The sequence below is a fragment of the Triturus cristatus genome, chromosome 12, assembly GCF_964204655.1.
Source record: "Triturus cristatus chromosome 12, aTriCri1.1, whole genome shotgun sequence".
Taxonomy (NCBI): Eukaryota; Metazoa; Chordata; class Amphibia; order Caudata; family Salamandridae; genus Triturus; species Triturus cristatus.
In genome coordinates this window covers 302,170,875-302,192,591 of record NC_140595.1, presented here as the reverse complement: position 1 = coordinate 302,192,591, position 21,717 = coordinate 302,170,875, and the positions used below count along the sequence as shown (strand labels likewise).

Here is a 21,717-nt window from a genome sequence, read left to right as displayed (position 1 = left end):
TGCATTGCATGCATGATGTGTACCGTCTCATCATCATCTTGGACGATCGGAGTCTGCATAACATTGATTGATATGGATTTTTGTTACTTTTGAGATGCTGATGAACGGGATACTTTAGCAAAATGATTTAGTTTGTTGCAATAAAAACACCTCTTTCCCTGGGAAGGGCACGACCTGCGAGGGGATAGGGTCATCCACACATGTAACACACCATGGCACACGCAGCAGGTTTCTTTTCTGCTCCCACATGTGTCACCTCTCCGACAGGCTCAACCTTTACTTGTCGTTGTAGAGCTGCCTCCATGTGCACAGCGCACACCCTCGAAAGTTCCTCTGACCGCCCCATTGAGAGTAGGTCAGCCATGGACATCCCTGGTACCTGAAGTATGTTTTTCCTCAGCTTGACTGAGAGGCAGCCCTGTATATACTGCACCCGAATATCATCACCAGTGTCAGGTAGTGTGTAAGTGCTCGTAAATAGGGTTCACTAGCGGTTCGAAGTGCCCAGTGAGGGCTTGCTTCAGGGTATTATATGTGAATGATGAGCTGTCTTCCACCACCAACTGCCCCAGTATGTGAATGGTGGAGCCCCCTAGATGTAGAAGCATTGAACGTCTCCTGTCATTGTCAAGTTTCACTGCAGCAAAATAAGTTTCAAGCCTCTCCAGCCAGTCTTTCCACCAAGCCGCCTGTGCTTATGGGGAGCCCTCCACGACAAAAGGTTGTAGACCTGGAACAGAAACCATCATGAACCTTGCAGCAGTGCATTGCTGTTGGCGGCCTCAGAGCGAGGGTGGGGACGCGGGGAGCCTGTGGCGGCCGGAGTAAGTGGGGGTGGCTGCAGTGCTCCTGGCAGGACTGTGACGTGCCAACCAATGATCATAGCTGCCAAGGTTTCAGATTGCAATGTGTGACATTTTCATAATTTCAGTGTAATTATGAGTAACATTTGAATGACTATGAGTGACAATTTCTCAAGAGAACAAGCATTTGCAATGCAACAGGTCTCACATTTACGAGAGTTTAAGCTATTGTCATTTACAATGGCAATAGCGCAAACTCTTGTAAATGCGAGACCTACTTCACTTCAGAGAAGTGGCCGCCATTGTCTGGGGCTGCTTGAAAGTCAAAGTGCGCATGGCGAGGAAAGCAGGTCGTGCCTCCAGTACGAGAAACCCATTAAAGAAAATAGTGCTTACAGACTAAATAACACATACCGTGTTGCAACAGAAGTAAAGGGGCCAGGTGCCACGGGAGGTTGCAAATTCAGACAAGGAGCTACCAAGTAGGGACTAACAAGCTTAATAACGACTCGGAAGCCAGCATTTACGAAGGACAATAACACAAGCCAATTAAAAATATTGGCGGAGAGTTGGTGGGGCTTCAAAGCCATACTCCAGGTTTGACCTAAAAAGTTGTGTAAAGCATGATTCTGGGGGAATCTATGGCCCCTGGGTTAAAACGTCCATGAAACACTCCTTTAGGAGAATATGACTCATATAGACATTCTTCAATATAGTATTGATCCATTAAGTTTGCATTTGTACACCTCTGGACTAGTGTCTGGTGGGTCAGATCAGTAATCGATATCAGTCAGTCAAAATATCTTTATTCGGCTGGCTATCAGCCATAAAATGATGCATCAGAAGACATTTAGAACAAGTTAAAAAGGAAGATACAGACAGAGGAAAATGTGTTTCAAAGACAATAACGATTTCACTGTTAAAGGATCAAAGTTATGATTAATATTAGTAAAACAAGGTAGCAGCATAAATTAGGGACAGAGTATAAATAAATTAATTTCAATCCATTGGCCTAATAAACAGTAAAACCCAGAGATAATTATTTTTTAAAACAAATAAGATAAAGTAATTTGCCAACAATATCACATAATCGAACAGCTAAGAAAATATATCAAGTCAAGTCAAATAAACTTTATTTCGGAGAATATCTCCATAAAAGATGCATAGAATTATACTATTATAAAAATATTTAAAAACATGCATAGAATTAGTTAAAAAGTGGTTTAAAATATTTAAAACATTTAGAACACCAGGACATCTATATGGCCGCTCGTTACAACAGTCATATACAGTTTAAACCAGTACAAATTGAATCAGGTGAGCGTTTTCAGGTACCGTCTCCTTGTATGCCAGAAAGCCCCCAGAAATGTGGCCACAGGAAACACAATATGGGCAGCCATTTCACTCTTGAGGATTCTAAAGGCTTCATGACACCTAGTAAAACCCATGTTCCTGCAAATGGGGATGATCCATTTTCTCCGCGCCTCACTATAGCCCGGACAAAAGAATATTATATGCAGTTCAGTTTCATCACTTACTCTGCATGCCGGGCAAGTGCTAGGTGCGGACTCAATCCAGTGACTAGTGAGTGCACGGATTGGCAGGGACCCATGCCTCCATTGCAGATACAGCTTCCTTATTAGTACTGGGTGTATATTGTCCAGGGCTGGTTCCAGGCTATAAGCATTTTTAATACAAATAAATTGCTCCGTGAGGGTCCCAGGGGTTGTGCAGGGGTGCAATGTGGGAGCCTTCGAGTCATAGTACATTTTAGTGAGGGCCTTTTTTGGAAGCCTGGGGCAAGCATCTAGAGGATCATTCCATAGGGTGTCAAGGCCTAGACCCACCAGACTACTCCTTACAAATTTGAGCCAACCAATGTTCCCCGAATTCGGAAGGCTAAGGACTTCCTGCAAGCCCTGCCTATAATGGATCAATTCGGGCACCGCCCACAATCTATGCCAGTAGATCAGAGGGCGGAGCGCCAGATCTTCTTCGAGGGGTCTAATACCTAAGTCAAGTCTTAGTGGCACTTAAGGTGTACTTGGAGGGAGGGCTACTAAGCACCTGAGAAACCTATTCTCCTCCTTTGCCAAGCAAGACGAGACTTTGTGGCCCCATAATTCACTGCCATAAATAACGGCTCCTCTGGCTTGCGCCCTATAAATGTGGAGCGGAGGGCCTATAGGTTTAAGAGTTGACCTATTCTTCCCCAACAGCCTTAATATCCCACCCACATGTTGTACTAGTTTTAGCTTTGCTTTCTCCTGATGCGGACCCCACCCCATTTTCTCATTGAGGGTTACACCAAGATATTCAAAGGTGTTAACCCGTTCTAGCGTATTGTTCCCTATACGGGGAATGCAGTGGAACCTAGGCGGGGGATTGAAGGCCATAAATTTGGTCTTCGTGGTATTAATCTCCAGTCCGTGCTCTCTACAGAAGTCCACAAAGCCATCCAGAACACGCTGGATTCCCATCGGAGACTTGGAGAGGAGGAGGGTATCATCCGCAAACATAATTGCCGGAACCCTCCTTCCTGCCAGCTTTGGGACGTCAGAATTAGGGACCCCGTTGAGGTGGTCAATGACCCCATTGACAAAGAGGCAGAACAGGGTCGGTGCAAGTACGCACCCCTGTCTTACCCCTCTGCCAACGGGAAACTTGTTGGATAGGGCGCCCTGCTTACCACACCTCACTTGAGCATAGGTGTTGGTGTGAAGTCGAATAATCATCGACAATAGATCACTTGGTACCCCCACTCTAGCCAGCACTTCCCACAGCTTACCACGTGGAACCAGGTCAAAGGCCGCCCTCAGGTCCACAAATACAGTATAGAGGCTGCCACCCTCCAATTGTATTGTTTTCCAATATATGAGGGACAGCCTGAAGACCTGGTCTATGGTAGAGACCTTTTGTCGAACCCCAGCCTGGAGGGGGCTCAAGATTTCCCTATCTTCGATCCAGTCCGAAAGTCGATCCAACAGAAGCCTCGCGAAAAGCTTCTGGGGGACGTCTATCAGACTGATCGGTCTGTAGTTGGCTGGAAGCAGAGGTGAACCCCTTTTAAATATAGGGACAATCTCTGCCCCCAGCCAAGTAGAGGGAACCGCCATACCGTGGACAATGGCATTAAAAAGTACGAGGAAGTAGGGGGCCCAGATTCTAACCTCATGTCGCATTTCCAAATCCTCCAAGTTAAAATCTTCCATCATGGAGGAATTACCAGTGGTTAGGGACACTATCTCTCCAGCCTCGGTTCCCAGGTGATCCAGCCCAGCTACACTATAGAGGGATGAAAAATGTTCCTCCCACGCTTCGGGCGCATTATTTGCCTCTATAGCCAGAGCAGGCTCAGCAGAGCCATGTTTCACTATTTGCCAGAACTTCCTGGGATCTCTGACTTTGAGAGCAGATGTCATTTCTGACCAGTTCTCCCAGTCCCAATCTATTTTGGCATTTTCAAGGAGGACCTTATAAGCGGCCCGCTTTTCCCTAATAACCAGATGGGCCTCCCTGTTTTTGAGTGTCTGGAGAAGGTCTGCCTTGGCTTTCCTGCAGCTGGCATTGAACCAGGAGGCTCTTTCTCTCCTCGCTTTCCTCTCCCGAACCACCGGGTTCAATACCTCAGCAAGGTTATTACACAGGGTCAGATGAATATCCCCCAAAGAACGGCATCCATAAGGCGAAGGCAATTGTGGGAGAAGCCTTCCCACCTTTTCGAGGGCTGGGGCCACTAACTCATAAATCGCCCGGATGCGATTTGGTTTTTCCAAGAGTTTTTCCCACCTTATTCTTCGCCTATTACTGGATATAATTAAACTTGTCACCAATGCTCTGTTTTCTACCACAACAGCATTGAGGAATCCGTCGGCTGCTAAGGAGAGGGACAGGCCATTATGATCACTATCCGGCCTGGGGACTATTTTAAATTCTTTGACTAGTTTCCAATCCTGTAATCTAGTTAGTATACAATCTATCCGGGACTCATGGCCTAGTCTATTAAAAGTTGGTCGCGGTGGTATGTCCCCTTTAAACCTGCCGTTGCAAGCTCTAAGTGAGTTTGCAAGGGTCATAGTTGTTATTTGGGATACAAGTGGTGAGCATGCCCTGACCGGGGGACCCGCAATAGTTAGAATATCCCAGAGATCATCCTCCTCACTACTGACCCCGTCTAGATAAGCCGGGAGTGGTTCGTACTGAGTGTTAAAGTCGCCTCCGACAAAGAGTGTTACTGAGCTAGACACAGAGTCGAGAAATGTAGCCAGGTCCTCCATTGTCCCTGAAATGCCCGCTACTCCAACCGGTCTGGAATATACATTTACCAGTGTTAGACCCATCCCAGTGGGCCAACACAAGGCCACACACAAAATATCCAGAGAGTTGGTTTCTACAATCTCGGCCTTGCAGCCAAGATGAGAACCAACCCATATTGACAGACCACCGGACGGGCGTCCCTTCCCTCCCCATGTGGCTAAAACATTAAAAGTTGCAAACCCAGCATAGCAGTGACTCTCTCTGGCCCATGTCTCCTGGAACATACATATATCGTATTTTTTAATGAAGTCCGCCCATTCACTACAGTCTAATTTATTGGGTAACCCCGCTATGTTCCAAGATAAGGATCTGAGGTCATTAGAAATCCTATCTGTATTTGTAGCAATCTCGGCAGGAATACTTTGATCTGACCCCGGGAGGGCCCAATCCCCAGTGACAGAGCGTTCACTGCCTAGGATAGCCCGTGGCGAAGAGACCTTTCTTGGTGAGCACCCACCCACCCCAGTATTCCTCTCCCCCCCAAATGTTGGACAGACAGTGTGCTCCCCTTTGGAATTATACCGTCAATCCACAGCATCAAGGCAGTCAAATCTATTAAAGTGAGTTAATGGGACCCCATTCGGACCCAAGGCTGGCTGGTTCCATCTATTCATACCCCGGGGTTCCCCTTGGGGATAGACTCTTCTCCCCTGGTACAACTTTCTCGGGCCCACCCATGACCAACCCTCGTCGCCTCCCTCCGCAAACCGCTCTAATTTGTCAGGGTAGAAGGCCGATAAGGGAAGTGTCTGTATGGTGGTATGTGGTGAGCCCCCAACCCAATTACAGATGTAGGCAACTGTTCTTGGGTCTCTGAAATTAACCAGGACGCAGTCCCCTGTGCCCCTTTTGATTGACTCTCCTACCCACGGAACCCGCCTTGCCAAAATAACCTCATTATGCATGCCCGGGGGTAGGGGCCTAAATTTGTTGAGCCAATCTATGGTCTTATTTTTAATAGAAGTGGGAGTCTCATTGGAGCCCTCAGCAAGCTCAGGGACACCACTAAGCACTACCACATAAGGAGCGGCACCTGGAGGTAGATGGGCTGGTCTCCTGGCGGAATTGGAATCAGGGATCTTCATTGAAGGTTGCATGGCTTGCTCCCTAGGATATAGATTGGGTCCCTTTGGCAGATTTACCGGGAGATTAGGTCCCTGTATCTGGGTAACAGGGGTAGCTATTACAGAGATTTTGTTGGTAATGTCCCCCCTGGGAGGTATAGATGGGGGGGGGGGGGGGGTGGGGAAGGGTTTGGAATGCCCCGTGGTGTGTCATTACTTGGGACTAGATTGTTGGTACCAGATGTAGTAGGTAGAGTAGTGGCTGAATAGAATGGATTCGTTGGGTGGGTGGATGATGTTACGGGAGCTACATCTCCCCTAGCTGCGCACTTTGAACAGATACCACTGCTGTTTTGCGGTACCTTCAGTGTCCCTACACCCTTTACCAGATCTTTCATTAAATCCTCCATTCTAGTCAACCTGCCCTCTACTTTACCTAGCCCCTGGGTAGATTCCATAAGGGTTTGCCGAGTAGCGTTTATACCCTCCTCAATACCACTTAGTCTAGCCTCTAGCCGTGTTAATCTAGCTTCGAGGAAGTCTATCAGGCATTCTATAGTGGAGCTCAAGTCTCTATCCCCCAATTGCACTTCCCCGTCAGCGTTGGAAATTGCAGAGAGACTGCTTGACAGTGGGGGAGTAGCTTCTACCCTTGGGTTGGTGTTAAATACCTGGGGGTTCCTCCCTTGTCCCTTGCTCATATTCCCTGAGGATTGGAGGTTATCATGTTTTGGGATTTTAGATTTTTTCCCCCCCAGACCCTCGGTGCACTGTTTCCTTTTCTTGATTGCACCTTCGCGTTGGCCTACCTCTAGGGTCTTATTCCTAAATACAGGGCCCTGTGGGGGTTGGGTGGAGGGGACAAGGAGGGGGCTTTGGGAATCACCTTGTGTGTCAGGGATAACAATGTTAGTTGAGGGTTGAACATCACCAACTAACCCTAATAATGGAGGTGTTAAACTCAAATCCCTGGCATTCACCGGAAGACCCTGCTGAATAGGCGATAAAGCACTAGCAATAGCCCCCAGAGAGGAGCGTTTCGATGCAGCTAAGCCCTGTGAAAGTCTCCTCTCTAGCGTGGTGATTTCTTTGTCCAGTACAGAGTTGGCCCTTATGATGAAGTTGTCCATAGTCCCCAAAGTAGAAAGTGTTTGGGCTCCAGACCTTGCAGCAGTGCTCCTAGTTTCCCTTGCAGCCATGGCCACCTATTCGTGTCAGAGATGATGTGCACAACTCAGACCTATCCCCTGGCGATTCCTTTGCCTGGTGTGTGTTCAAAAAGGGGGGGCCCAGTCCGATCTCTAACTGGCTACAACAGGCCCGGTCTTGGCCCGGTCTTCACGCGCGTCCCACGTTGCGGGAAGAGAAGACTGAAGTTATACCTCTCAGGCAGGAGGCGTGGCCACAGAGGGGTGGAGCGGGAAGAGGACCCAGGTGCGGCCGGTGACAATGTTACTTGGCCCCCTGGTCCTCGTAGTCCCGCAGAACACCCAGGCAAGCCTCAGATCAGCTGAGGAGTTGTAAAAGTCCGGGAGGCTTTCTCATAGCGGGTCCCGTGCGTGTAGCAGCAGCGTCCAAGAAACCACAAAGACTAGAGCCTCAAGCGGCACCCCAATCCTTCCCGTGGCTCCCTTCCCACCACCGGTACTCCCTGCACGTGCAGCCCGCTTCACTTCCTATCGCCGTCCAGCCCCACTCAGCGCCGTCCACACAACTCTGCTTGCCTGAACATAGATAGGACTGCAAATCACCAGGAGCAGCTGTTCCGATGGACGAAAACCACTGAGTCTCAGGTGAACCAGTGGCCTCTCCAACACCGTTCCGCAAAACCGTACGCAAACCACACCATGGCTGCAGACGCGAAACCGAGGGTGGAAAGAGCCGCTCCGCTCCGGTCAAACTTGCACTTCAGAGCGCTGGGCAGCCATACAATCAGAAAAACGCCGTCCGCCATCAAGCTCTGCCTCAGCGGTGCAGCCCGGGAAAGAGGAGGGGAGTCATTGGCAAAGCTAATACATATCAGTTACGTGAGCTGTTGGCTTTATCAATCTTTCAGTGATATTGCGACGCTCCGCTGTGTTGCATGCCTTCCGACAGAAGATCCTGAAAATCCGAGTGCCTCTACTATACCAAGGACCTTTTCTGAATTCAATTTATTTATCATGCCTTAGTTGCACGAGGTGGCTATAAGCAGAACATAAGGTCATCAAAAGATGAGGTATAGTACAAGAGCCAGATGCTGCTACAAATAAAGGCACACAACCATATTCTCTCCTGCACACCGTAAAGCGGCAGATATCTCTGTAGAGACTCAAGGGACACCTTCCCCACGACTAGCAAGCAGTAAAAGGATGGCAGTAGTCAGAGTGGGGAGGGAGGCACCACGTGCAGAGGACGCTTGTAAAGCACGACTGAGCTGCTGCCTTCGGCGCATCTTCCCAACGGGCACAAGTGCGGCCATTGTGTACCCCTGAGGTTTGATCCCAGATGGGGGTGGAGGGTCACTCAGCACTCCACATATCTTTGGAGCTGACTCACTCAGTGTCTTGGAAAAATCTTTGCCAGAAACGGAAAGCTTGGCAGTGGACCAGATAGCGTAATGCAAACTCAACTGTTTACAAGGGTGGGAAGATAATCGTCTCCTTTACAAAATGAGGGATGACACCCTTGATGCAGGGAGAGCTAATAATGGATGTAAAATGATATCTAGCGACGGCAGTAAAGGAACTTGATCCACATGCAAAGCAATAGGTAACTGTAGGAGAGTAGGATCTGCACTTATGTTGCCCCCACTTTTTTTCTGATGTTTACACTGGTTTCTGGCTATAGTCTGGCTGAGACCCTGCTAATCAGGGCCCCAGCCTCTCTGCTCTCTCTAAACAACTTGGAGTGCATATTAAATGCACTAGTGATTGGATACTGTGGTACCTTATGAGCCCCTGGTATATGGTACCTTAGGTACCAAGGGCATAGGTACTTCACAGGCCTACCAGGGGCTGAAGCATGTATTAGGCCACCCCTGGGAAACAGAGTAAATTTGACACCACAGGCCTGCTACTGCAGCCTGGGTGAGGAAATGTTAGCACTCCTCACTGAGGTATAGGTTCCCTAAATCTCACCATACACACACATCTAAACCTATCAGTCACCCCTAAGGCAGGCCCTAACAATCCTGAGGTCAGGGTGCTTTGTTTCCATGTGAGGGGGTGCCTCTGCCTGAGCAGGGCCCCTCTGCAGCTCTCAGAGTCCATTCTCTGTAGCTGTTTGTGGATGCGGTTAAACCATATACTCTTAAGTGCATTATAACCTAGCAGTAAATGCTAACTTTGGGATGGCTGCATCAAAACATGTTGTGTTTGGTGTCAAACGCTTTGGAATCATACCCCCACACCAGTAACTGGTGTGGGAGTAAAATCCCACCCTTCTAGAGGGATAGACATGTACCCCCTGTGGAAACACAGTAGAATCCTGAAGAGCCCTGGCATCACAAAATGGATGCCACCAGCACAGACACTGGGCTGCCCTCCTGCTGCTGACCGAAACTCGCAGTGGAGGAGGCCCAACAATAGGCATCCTGTCACAGGGAGGTGTAGCCACCTTCCAGACAGAATTTAGTGTATTTGGGCTGGGTGGGTGCACTCCTAGAGTGCTTTGAAGTCTTGCACTGGGGGAGCAGTAGGCTCCTCTGTGCATATGCCAGCTCAAACCGGTTCAGGGGCTACTAGCCCCTGCTCTGGCGCGAAACTGGACAAAGGGAAGTGGGTGTAGCCACCCTTCCATAGGAGTGGTCATAGAGCTAGACCCTCCCTTCCTTGTAGTACAAGTTAGGGAACCCTTGCCATTGCAAACTAGATATCCATGGACGACGCTCCGACGAAGAATCCTGGACCTTCGACATTCCACTACCTGTGGAAGACTGAAGAATCTCCCTTGAAGTGACAGGCACCAAAACTTTGCATCAACGGTCGCAAACTTTCCCGCTCCCGCCGAAGTCCGAAGTCCCTGCAGCCCCGGAAGTGGATTTCCTGACTTCTCGACGGCCACTGTGAGTCCCCAGCAAAACTGAGGCGAGTGGACCCCACGAGTGACGAGGAACAGCAATACCCGGGTACCGTGCACTATTGTCGAGTGCAATCCCTCCACGACGTTCTACGAACTTGTGCATTGGACCACGTGTGGTCCAAGTCTCCTGGAGGATTTCCGCCGAAAGTCAGTGGCCTACATCGTCCGGAGTGACCTTGGGCTCCTGTGAAATGAATCCTCCTGAGGCGTCTTCGCGATCCCTTGCCGGTTGGCTTGTGGGTCCCAGAAGACTTTTCTACAGAACCAAAGGGCTCCCCTGGTTCCTCCAGGCCTGCCCTGACTTACCCTCGCTGGGTGAGTCCCTCAGACCTTGCTGGTCTGCACCGCTGACTTTCTTCACTTTCCACAAGACTTGCTCTTGCCAAGGCTTGTTGGCTCCAATCCGGTTACCGACACCTCAGTAAGCTGCAGACTTCGTGGGACACTCCGAATCCAGCTCCTGGTCGTCGTCAACGCCTCCTGGACTTCGTGGCTGAAGAGTCAAGACACCTGTGATCACCTGAAATCACCCGACTGCTGTGGGCAACTATCTTCTTGGCCCCGGGTCACTGGCAAGTGACTTTGAACACTGTCTACTCTGCTTTCAGGTCTTCTTTCTTCTGAATCCAGCCTTGGATTCCACCGGACACTTCTCCTGTCTTCACAAGCAGCAAATCTTCTTTGGCTCCCATTGAAAACGACGCCGCAACCCGACACCAAAAGACACCTATGCATCCGGCTTCCCTGGGTGAGGTAACTAGAGTACTCCGGTGCTCCTGTGTGTGTTGGCTCTAGAACTACTTACCCTGTAAGTGACTTGCTTGTAGACTCTCCCGAAGTATCCTCAAACTTTAAAATTCCAACCGCGACTTGCTCCATTGAAGCCTATTGGGATCCGCGGCTGTGTTCTCACACTGCATGCGTCTCCCGTGGGTCCTTTACTTACCTACCTTGGGTGGATTAGTGATGCCCCAGCGCTTCTGAAGACCTTAGGCCTTCTCCCTTCTCAAGTCGTTCTTCTTAGATCTCTTTTTTAGTATATGGTCTGGTACCCCCCCCCCCCCCCCCCAGGGCCCCAGCCATATAAGTGCTTAATTTGTTGTGAAACATTGATTGGTGCATATGTCCTTGACTTCTAATCTCATAAAGAGATTAGTAGAGTGTGTCTAGTAATAAATACATATATATTTTATATATATATATACACCTGTGTGGTGTCCTTTCATTTAGTGATTCAAGAGATTATAAGGTAAAACAAACTGCTTAACATTCCTCTGAGACTTAGCCTGAAGGCTGCTCTCCACAGCTACCACTAGGATAGCTTTCTTTAAAAGGTTGTCTTAAACCTATCTACCATAAGAGTCAAATTGTACTGGTGCAAGGTGGCCACTTTAACTAGTGACCAGCAGATACCAGGCCAACTTCTCACAGTAACTTAAGATCTTTAGCAATTGAAACGAATACAAGAAATGGACTAGAAGGTACTGAAATTTACAGTTAATAAAGAAGCCCGTATGAGCAGAAGACCATTCACTGTTGCCAATTTAAATCAATAGCACCAAGGTGGCATCCAATTTAGAATGGAAACACCAAGACCATTCTTAATTTAGTTGTAGAAGAGCAAGAGACAAATACCCCTAGTTTGGAACTTGTGCTAGAAAACCCACATTATGAGGACTGCATAATAGACAATGGAGCATACTGATTTGGATCGAGTCCATCGTGCATGAAGGTGTTTATTCCATGATAAAAAGATAAAAATTAAAATGCAGTTCCATACAACAATGTGGATCATTATAGCTCAAATTTTAAATGTAAAGCAATATTTTGAAGAGATAAAAACATGTATTCTAAAGTTTGCTTTTATTTTGTTGTACACTGGTAAAATAAAGTATGTTCAACGAGATTGAAAATGTGAAAATCATATCTGTCGTCGACCCCGATATTCAGGGTCCTGTAACACCTGTGCAATCGATTAATAAAATATGTTTTCAAAAAAAAAATTTGAAAGGAGAGGGTGGGGGATAGGGAAGCCAAAGCCTTGGTCAAAAATCCTACTCAGTACCTTTGCGTTTTGCATTTCTTTTGAGGTTGTGCTGTAGAAAAAGTACTGCAGAAGAAAGGAATTTGGACTCAATGCATATTACCATAAAATGTTAATTATTTCATTATACTAGTAACTGAATGGAATCTTTTTTTTTTTTTGTAATTATTGGTTTTGTGCATGAAACAATTAGAACATTTGTGTTTGTAGGTGCCTCGGAGATTTGCAGGTACATTATTCCAGACTGTGCTGAAACATCAAGACATTTACCATTAAAATGATGAACAGATCACGACTTCAGCCAGGCTTCGCCTAATTGAATCATACTATTTGCATGCTGCCTACCTCACCCCAGAACTCCTACATAGGGCGGAGTTTCGCCCCTCTCCAAACTGCACGTGATGCGGCCAAGACCCGTCTGACTTCTACTACATGATTTGGACATGCCCTAATCTTGCCTTGTATTGGTCAGCTATAGAGTCCGAACTCACACAGGTCCTGGGCTGGCAGGTTCCCCATGACCCCATGCGTCTCATCCTGGGGGTAGTGGATGGCCCGGACGGTTCTTGATCAGACAAGCTCTTCCTTGGGACAGCAGTTGTGGTGGCCAAAGTGATATTGCACCTACCTGGGCGCAAGCTAAATCCCCCAGCATAGCCAGATGGAGCCGGGGAGTGGACTGGTGTGCCGCAAAGGAAAAACCCTTATTCGAAGCCAGGGGCTGCTCAACCAAATACAATAAAATCTGGGGCAAATGGTTCTATCAGCTGGTCTAATCGAACCAAAGTTCACTTATCTACACAAATGTGTTGTTTATGCATCGTGGATGTGCTCTCAACCATTTATTTGCCTAGAGTCACAGCTAACACCAGTGGTGGTGCTTAGTAGCATTGTCCAAATGTCTTGTGCTGTTAATTTTGCTTTGTTTGAGCTTAAAATCAATAAAGTTGATTGTCGAAAATGTGAAAATCAAGTGCAGTGTGGGGCAGTGCGTTTAACATGTTTGAGGACACGGTCCTGCGCTTACAGTTTTTGTTTTCACACATTGTGGGAGGATTCATAAGTACATTCTTATATCAAGGATCAGCCTGTAAGGGTCAGCTTATCAGGTGTGCTGATTAATGCTCTGAGTGTAGCACTGCCAGTGTGAAAGTGTTTTTTATCCAGCACTGAAAGAAAGAAGAGATGCAGTGTTACTCACAGGCAGCCATGAAATCCAGATAAAATCAGGAAGTATGTCTCATTGAGAAGAGGAGGTTCAGGATTGGAGGTATTCAACTTTGCCTCTAAAATATTGCGGTAAAAATAAGACTCAAATGAAGATAATTTGAACCGTCAAATGATTGCTTAGCGCCTTTCAAAATCATTTGTTTTTAAATCTTTAAAAAACAGAGGGACTCATTTAGAGTTGGGTAGATGCGGGACATTTGCACTAAAGTCGCAGCGGCTCCACCCACTGTATTAAAAAAGGACATTGTTGTCAATGGCCGAACTCTAAATAAATCCCAGACACCCCTCTTCACTCTGCTGAGGAAGTGTACCTGTGTCCAATAAGCACTTACAATGATGGTCATTCTGGTGAGGCGCACGCCTGGGAGCTTGAGAAGGAACTAAAACCTCTGGTTCTACTCATGGAGGGCAACACAAAGGGCCATTCAGTGGAGGTGTGTTCTTCTCACTAACTGGAACTCTAAGCGTGTATGTGTTAAGGTGACCACTACATGTCATGATGGACGCTGGGCACTACAACCACATATGACTGGTAATAGGCGTGTTACTCTGATTAAGTCAAAGGAAGCAAATGCAGGCCACACCATCCAGAATGACGCAGGTTGCCACATGAAAGCCCAAGACAGGAAACAATATCCTTGATGACATGTCATAGAGGCACCATCTTTCTATTAACAATGCAGTCAACTATAGTTCACCACGACTAAGGTGCCAGGTCATGATGGTTTATGGACACCATGCCATGGCGTGGAATAATGATGGCTCCTTGACAAGGATTCATCGTTAACCCGGCTTTGTAATTAAAGAGACTGGCCAGTGGGAGGAACAGAACAGTTGTCTTTACCAAGACCTGCATCTTTAAAAATCACAGTTAATAAACATTCTAGAATATGTATTCGTTTGAGGAGGTTCTGAGACATATTATGGCATCATTCATCGGATGGCCCCTTCAATCGTTCTCTTGAACAGTTAAACCAACCGGTTGCCACTCCGTTATGATGATTTTGACTCCCCAGCATTAACCAGTGTTCCATATACCAAATAGATTTGTACGTCTTAATTCAGTATTTACTTTTCTACTGAGCATGCACATCCCTTTAACACCTTACCTTCATGAACCTGAAATGCTCCCTTGAAGCATAAAAGATGGGCCGCCTTCACAATTACGTGAGTGGCCCCTGAGATGGTGGCATATCATAGATTCACAGGCTCAGCAGGGTACCCATGAATGAAGGCCCCGTGCACCACAGGGGCCTTTCATACAACCTCTAGCTTACTTGATTCTTGGCACAGCGCATGCGCACACTCCCACGTCCTTGTCTGTGCTCCCCGGCCATGGGCCCAGATAAAGCGTCACAGCCTGTGGTCGGGCCCGAACGACTATGTTGAGCAAATACATGCGCCGCTTCCTTGTCATGCACCTCGGGTACACCTTGGGCACGGGCCAGGAAGCGCGGCCACCAATTCAAAGGGAACAAAGTGTTTTCTGAATGGGGACCCTTGCTCAGGGTAAGAGGGGTTGGACAGGAAAACCAAAAACTGACAAACACACAAGAGAGGTGTGATTTTCTTTTTGTTTCAATAACTCCCAGACATTTCCTATAACAAGCTCCGTTTCCCTTTGAGGCGGCTGACTTAACCCCTTCAGCGCTGCGGGAATTCCCCCGCGGTGCTGAAGGGTTCGAGCGCGGGCGGGCCCATGACGGAACGGTTCCGTCATGAGCACAGCGCAACCGATGCTCATGACGGAACCGTTCCGTCATGGGCATGGAAGGGGTTAAAAAAAAAAAAAAAAAAGTTTAAACTAATCTTCCACAAGTGTGAACACTGCTTCTGTGGTTTGTCTGGTTTGGCTCCGGAGAATAAAGCAGGATAGATGGGCTAATTGACTAGAACACGCATTTTCAGTGATTTCTATGCTCCGATTTTTTTTTCTTCCCCTCTCTTTCAGTTTGTCCCAAAAAATTCAGTGTTCGTTTCCTGCAAGACCATTCTTAAGTGCCTGTCGGGCAGCGCCGCGTCTCTTGAAGTGATAGCTAATTGTTGAAATAAAAGGCGCGATTGTCTGCCCTGAGATGCAAACTGCTGCGTGTGCTGCTGAAAAGAACAAGTGACAGGGAAAGCGCCACTGCGAGCCATGGCCTATTGGTGTCTATTACGCGCACCAAGCGCGTAATAGACACCAATAGGCCATGGACAGAGCAGTGCGCCCGCCTTTGGCCAATTGCGTGCAGACTTTTATAAAAAGACGCACGCAAAGGCCAATCGAGTAGCACAAAAGGAATCGCACACGCACGAGCATGTGCGATTCCTAGGTCAGCTTCGATTCCCCGTTTTTCACCTACTAAATGTCTCGCGCTACGCAGTGCACCGCTAGGCGCGAGACCTAAAAATCAAGCAATGAATAAGGGGAAACATATAAATGTCAGTAATTACACCCATTTGAGCAACGAGAAACTGTGAAAGTGCTGTAAAGCACCAGAAACAGAACGGCACTTCGGAAGTAAAGTGGTGGCAAGGGGCATGCTGAGTGGAAAAGAAGAATTCGAACTCCCTGGTGGAAAGACCGAGCAGCATGGACAATGCACATGACCTTGAGTGCCTGCTTCTAACCACTACCACCAGACACAAAAGAAAGACCAGATTCTGTCAGGGAGAGAGCAGAATCTTAGGAATTATGACAGCGCTGTGATCAGTTTGAGCTAGCAGAACCCTGAGATCACTGCAGAACATCCATGGCATGGAAAGGGTAGTAAAGAGTCTGACTGTGGTGGGGAAAGCTTGGGTTCTTGTAGCCCCTGATAGCATGGGGTGGGGGAAAATGAGAAAAAGAGGGCTATCTGGCAAAGTACGGAGTTTTTACGGCCCTTTCCCGTGACAGATTAGATCTGTGTTAGATCCTTTACAACATGATATTTCAAACTTAATTAAAAAGGCATTTTAGGCTACAAAATACCAATATTTCCATTTTAAACAGTACATCCCACTAGTAGAAATAAAATGCTAAACATTATAGGTGGGCATGAGCGCGAGCCAGCTTACCTTGTGGTGAAAGGGAGACGCTCAGTGCGAACTTCAGATCGTCCATGATGCAAGTTAGAGGTGGCAGACAGCGCACAGCTGGGTATTGAATTGGGGCAAGACAGCCTGACAGGCAGCTGAGGCAACACTTAAAAGTCACAGCACCTAGTAATGGGGGGAGACTTCAACGCGGTGATGGCCGGGGAGGTAGACAGGCACCCGCCGCGAGGCTTGCAGCCCTCTCAGAAGTGGCTGTCCGGCTTTCTGGAAACAATGGGGATGGTGGATGGGTGGCGTGCCCTCAACCCCAACGGGACACAATATACACACGTATCAAGCGTGCATCAAAGTCTGTCACGCATTGATTACATCCTAGTTCCGGAGTCACAGGCCCATACCATTCAAGAGATCCGTCACTTGGGCCGAGGTATCTCTGTCACTCCCCCGTGTGGCTTCGAATGGGTAGCTTCGCAGCTGGCAAGATAGCCCCAATAAACCCATGGTATCTGACTGATCCAATTATCCGTAAAGCTGCCATTAAGGCCACAGAAGCCTACTTTCGAGAAAACGGGGGCACAGTTGGCTCTGCGCAGACCCTGTGGGAGGCATACAAAAGAGTCATCAGGGGCGAGATGGTCTCGGCCATAGCTGGGAAGAAGAGAGATGGGCAGGCCGAGTTGGTACGAGCAGAGGAAGAGGTGCTGAGGTCAGAGGAAGAGATAGCTCAGGGAGTGACCCCAGATGGCCTCCACCGGTTGAAGTTGAGGCAGGAAGAGTTGAATAGTATTGCTAAAAGTAGGGCGCAGGCGCAGTGCGGCAGGATCCAGAGCAGGGTGTCCGAACTGGGGGACAAGGCTGGGAAGCTGATAGCGTGGCTGGACAGGAGGGAATGGGCCTCGCGTCTTGTGCCCGAGCTACAGGGTGAGGATATGCAACCTATTACTGAGCCACAGGCCATCGCTTTCGCTGACTATTACCGCACGATCTATAGCGCCTCCGGGACGTATTCGGAAGAGGACAACAGTGAAATGATGGAAAACGTAAAGCTCCCCATCATCTCGGATGAAACCAGGGCATATACGGAGTCCCCATTGACGGATGAGGAGGTGGCGCAGGCGATCCGAGAGGTGCGCTCCGGGAAGGCCACGAGTCCTAACGGTATCCCGGTTGAACTATACAAGTTGGCAGCGAATAAACTCGCCCCATACGTCCGTGCAATGTTTGAGGACAGTAGAAATAAGGGAACGCTTCCGTACGATCAGCGGGTCGCCAATATCGTCGTCATACGTAAAGAGGGTAAACCTGAAACACACCGCGGATCCTACAGGCCTATATCGCTCCTGAAAGCGGAGCCTAAAATTCTGGCAAAGCTGTTGGCCACGAGATTAAGGAAGGTGATCACTACTCTTGTACACCCGGATCAATCGGGCTTTATGCCACATCGCAATACGGCCCTTAACTTGTGCCGCCTTCACGGCGTGCTGAGTAGAGCGTCGCCAATACAGGAAGCGGCGGCCCTGGTCTCGTTGGATGCCACCATGGCATTTGACATGGTTGAGTGGCCTTATTTATTTGCAGTATTGAGCAAATTCGGGTTTGGCCCGGTGTTCCTCAGCTGGATCCGTCTCTTATATTCTGATCCGATGGCCCGGGTAGTAGTGAATAACCGGAAGTCCAAGGATTTCCAGCTGAGCAGAGGCACGCGTCAGGGTTGGCCCCTGTTGCTGCTTCTTTTTGCACTGGCACTCGAACCGCTGGCAGCTTGGGTTCGGCAAGACCAATCTATTCGGGGGTTGCGGTGGACCAATGACTGGGAGGACAAGATCTCCCTGTACGCGGACGATGTTCTGCTTTACGTTGCCACTCCTAAGGTGTCACTGATCTGCTTATTGGACGTCCTAGCTATATTTGGTAGATACTCCGGATACACAGTTAATTGGTCCAAGTCTGTAATTTATGTGCTGGCAGCCGAACCGCGGGCGATACCGCCGGGTTGCCCAATAAGAATCGCCACTGACGGCTTCTGATACCTCGGGATTTATGTGTCCCTGGATCCAAGGCGGCGCTTTGCTTGTAATCTGGACCCACCCTTGCAGCGACTCAAAGCAGATGTTGCACGTTGGAGGTCCCTTCCTCTTTCTATGCTGGGGAGGGCGGTCCTCTTTAAAATGATGGCACTTCCACGTTTCTTGTACGTGCTCCATAACACGACAGATCCGGTCCCGGGGTCCTAATTTAAAGAGGTTGAGAGCCTCCAGAGGAAACTTCTTTGGGATGGCAGACCCCGGATTGCCTTCACCAAATTGACCCTGAACTGGTACGATGGGGGGTGGGGTGGGGGGGGGGGATTAGTTTCCCTGACATCAGGAAATACTATTGGGCTGCCCAACTGGCTGCGATTAACCACGGGATGTACTGCAACCCGGACGATCCCGGTTATGCGATGGATATGCCAGGGCAGGCAGATTCCCGTTGACCGGCCCTACTGCACATGCAGTTCAAATATGGCATGCGGCCAATAAACACTTGGGATGGGACGGTAAACTGACGTTAGCTACGCCTCTATGGAATTCCGAAAAATTAGGGAGCCTTTGGAAATCCAAGGGCTTTGATAGGTGAGATCTTATAGGGATCGCACAGATCAAAAGACATGTGGGGACAGGGCACAGTTCTGCCGTATCCAAAAAATACCAACGTTTGTACTTTTGTAGGCTTCCGGAATTTCTGTAGATGATTCAGTCATCGCCGCGCGCAATGAGGTGAAGAATGGAGGAGCATCGACAAAAGACAATGCAAATAAGAAAAAGGCGATCATGTTACGAGTAAGCCCAGACCTACGTGCCGTAACCCTTGACGAAGGAAAGGAGATGCTTGTGAGCGATTGTGATAAAGTTGACGATGCGTTCAAGCACTTCAACAGGCTTCCAAAAGACGATTGCCGTTATGTAGTTTACAGTGTTCCACTGGATACAGAGGAAAAGAAGACGGAGAGGCCGGTTTGTAACCTCTGGTAAATATATCTGACCGTTTGTGATCAAGAGTTTGCCGGTGCCCCAGAGCTTGCGGCATCCTGGGCTCATGAATTGATTGTAGGTTGTTGGTGATGGGCAATGCAGTTTATTTTTTACATATATAATGTTGCCATGGGCTGCGAGCGGCTACCAAAATGAAGGCCTTGTGGCAACTTTCTTGTGGTTTTAACATGGGGGTTAGTGTGGATTTTATTTGTGCTGCGAAATTTGCGTTGCATTTTTAGTTGGCTCTGAGTTTATTGGGAGGTGGTGAAACGGCTAGAACAGTTTTCCAGACTGGTGTTTGGTAGGTGTGGCTACCTGAGTTTGTTTCCAACTTGCAGCAAGGTTTCGTCATCATACGCGATACGTTCATCAGAGTTTCACGTTCAAATTGTAACATTCTTAGTTGAAACGTTAATACTCAGAGTAAGACATGGAGCAGTGAAGATGTCAAGTTTGACAGGTAAGGTTTACCGCAAAAGTCATCCCTTGCAGATAAATGAATATCAATTTTCTTCACCTGATGTGCTGCTGTTTCGTTTTATTGATGGGTTCTCCTACTTCAGAAAGTAGTCAACTGGTAATCCTCTTACTTTTGGGCGACGTTTTCTAAAGGTCCCTACATCTATTTTTGTGTTGCAGTACAGCATATTGTATCAATTTTGCATTTTCCGCACACAAAGGTTTCACACAATCTGCGGCAACAAATCCAATTATATTGAGTAATTGATGTAACGTCCAACTGCTGCTGTGAAGGCTAGCAGAGGACAGGATTCTCCAACATTTTCTGTCATAAGAGCTATCTATGTTCAATGAAAATCATCCCCAAATACTATCATTAGTGTTGTAATAGTAATCAGATAAATCAAGATTACATTAGTGGCCACCCCATGCAAGATTATAAGCAGTTATCACCTCCATGCATGAGGCACGATTCCCAGCAGTAAAACAAACAAGCATTGGCATAGCCAATAGGTCTCGCCTTTGGGACCTTATAAGTGTTTAGTTATCTAGCACAATATCCTTGGTGCAACAACATCAAGTGTTGCATGGCTAAACACTTATAAGGTCCCAAAGGCGAGACCTATTGGCTATGCCAATGCTTGTTTTCGTGGCAGTCACGTAGGATTGTTACATAGATAGGCTGGGTGTCCTCAAAGCTCTTGCAGACAGGCCTCATCCTTGACGGTGCTGGCCATCCAGCACTGCAGCTCTGTGTAGGTACGAACTCGTTTGGGAACCGTTTATGGCCCGAGGAGTGCCACCGAGCATGGGGAGGGCAGTTTTAACAAAGCAGTAAGTACCATCTAACTCAACTTCAACATAAGAAAAAAGCTGCAGCGCCAAACCCAGGTCTCGTGTGCTCAGTGACATAGAGCAAAACTACACTGACCAGCAGGCAGCTGTTCGCGCTCAGCAACACTTAATTTAAAGCAAATTAGATTAACATTTACGTGCCGAGTCTGTCACTGTCTCACAGACACTTACTTGTGAGCCACGCCGATTCTTGTTTACAGCCAGGCCTGCCGCCCGGGCCGTCTCCGGAGTCGCGGGCTGCGCCTCCCGCGGTAAAAACGTTCCCCAGCCGCCCGGCTATCAGACAGCAGCAGGGACAGCTGAGCTGCATAGCGTGGGATCCTGCGGCCGCTGGGGCCCGCGAGTCGCGGGCTCATTGATTTCAATTTACCATCGAGCAGCACCAGCTCAGCCATGATGCTGGCCTCCTCATCTTCACCGCAGCCAGCGGCAGCAGGACGTAACGTGCACGTGCTACGGCGCGCGACTTAGGTACTGCCTCGTGACGTCAGTCACAATGAATGCCACGCCGGGCGGGAAATCTTATCCATTATGGCATTTATTATGATTAATTAATAAATTGCAGCCAAGTAAGTTAGTAGCGACTACGGCAGTTAAAGCCAAGCCTGGCGGGAGCGGCACCCATGACACAAGTGCTGCCACTCCTTTCGTTTGGTCAGCATTATCAGCGCTACTACGGCTTGGCAAACAGCAAGGCGCTAGCCCATTTATGCGTGACTTTGCATTTCAGTGCAGTGATGTGGCCGTCCACCGCACTGTAATGCGTTAGTCTAACGCCTGATACGTGATACTTGTAGGACTGGCAATGCACGCATGCAGTGGGGCCACTGAAGAAGTCGAACATT

The 21,717-nt window shown here is 48.3% G+C and overlaps 1 protein-coding gene across 4 annotated transcripts in view; it reads right to left on the bottom strand.

Moving 5' to 3' along the window:
• Positions 1 to 21,326, bottom strand: part of LOC146775930 (receptor-interacting serine/threonine-protein kinase 2-like) — a 765,942-nt gene extending 744,616 nt beyond the window's left edge. For 3 of the 4 annotated variants that reach the window (XR_014972009.1, XM_085637725.1, XM_085637721.1), the window contains exon 1: positions 21,044 to 21,296. Coding sequence is in view for 2 of the 4 variants with exons in the window: in XM_085637725.1 (XP_085493851.1) it covers positions 21,044 to 21,182 (139 nt within the window). In the remaining 2 variants the exon portion in view is untranslated. Of the gene's footprint in view, positions 1 to 21,043 lie in introns of all 4 variants that reach the window. The other variant, XM_085637723.1, reaches the window with a different exon arrangement.
• Positions 21,327 to 21,717: the final 391 nt, after the last annotated feature.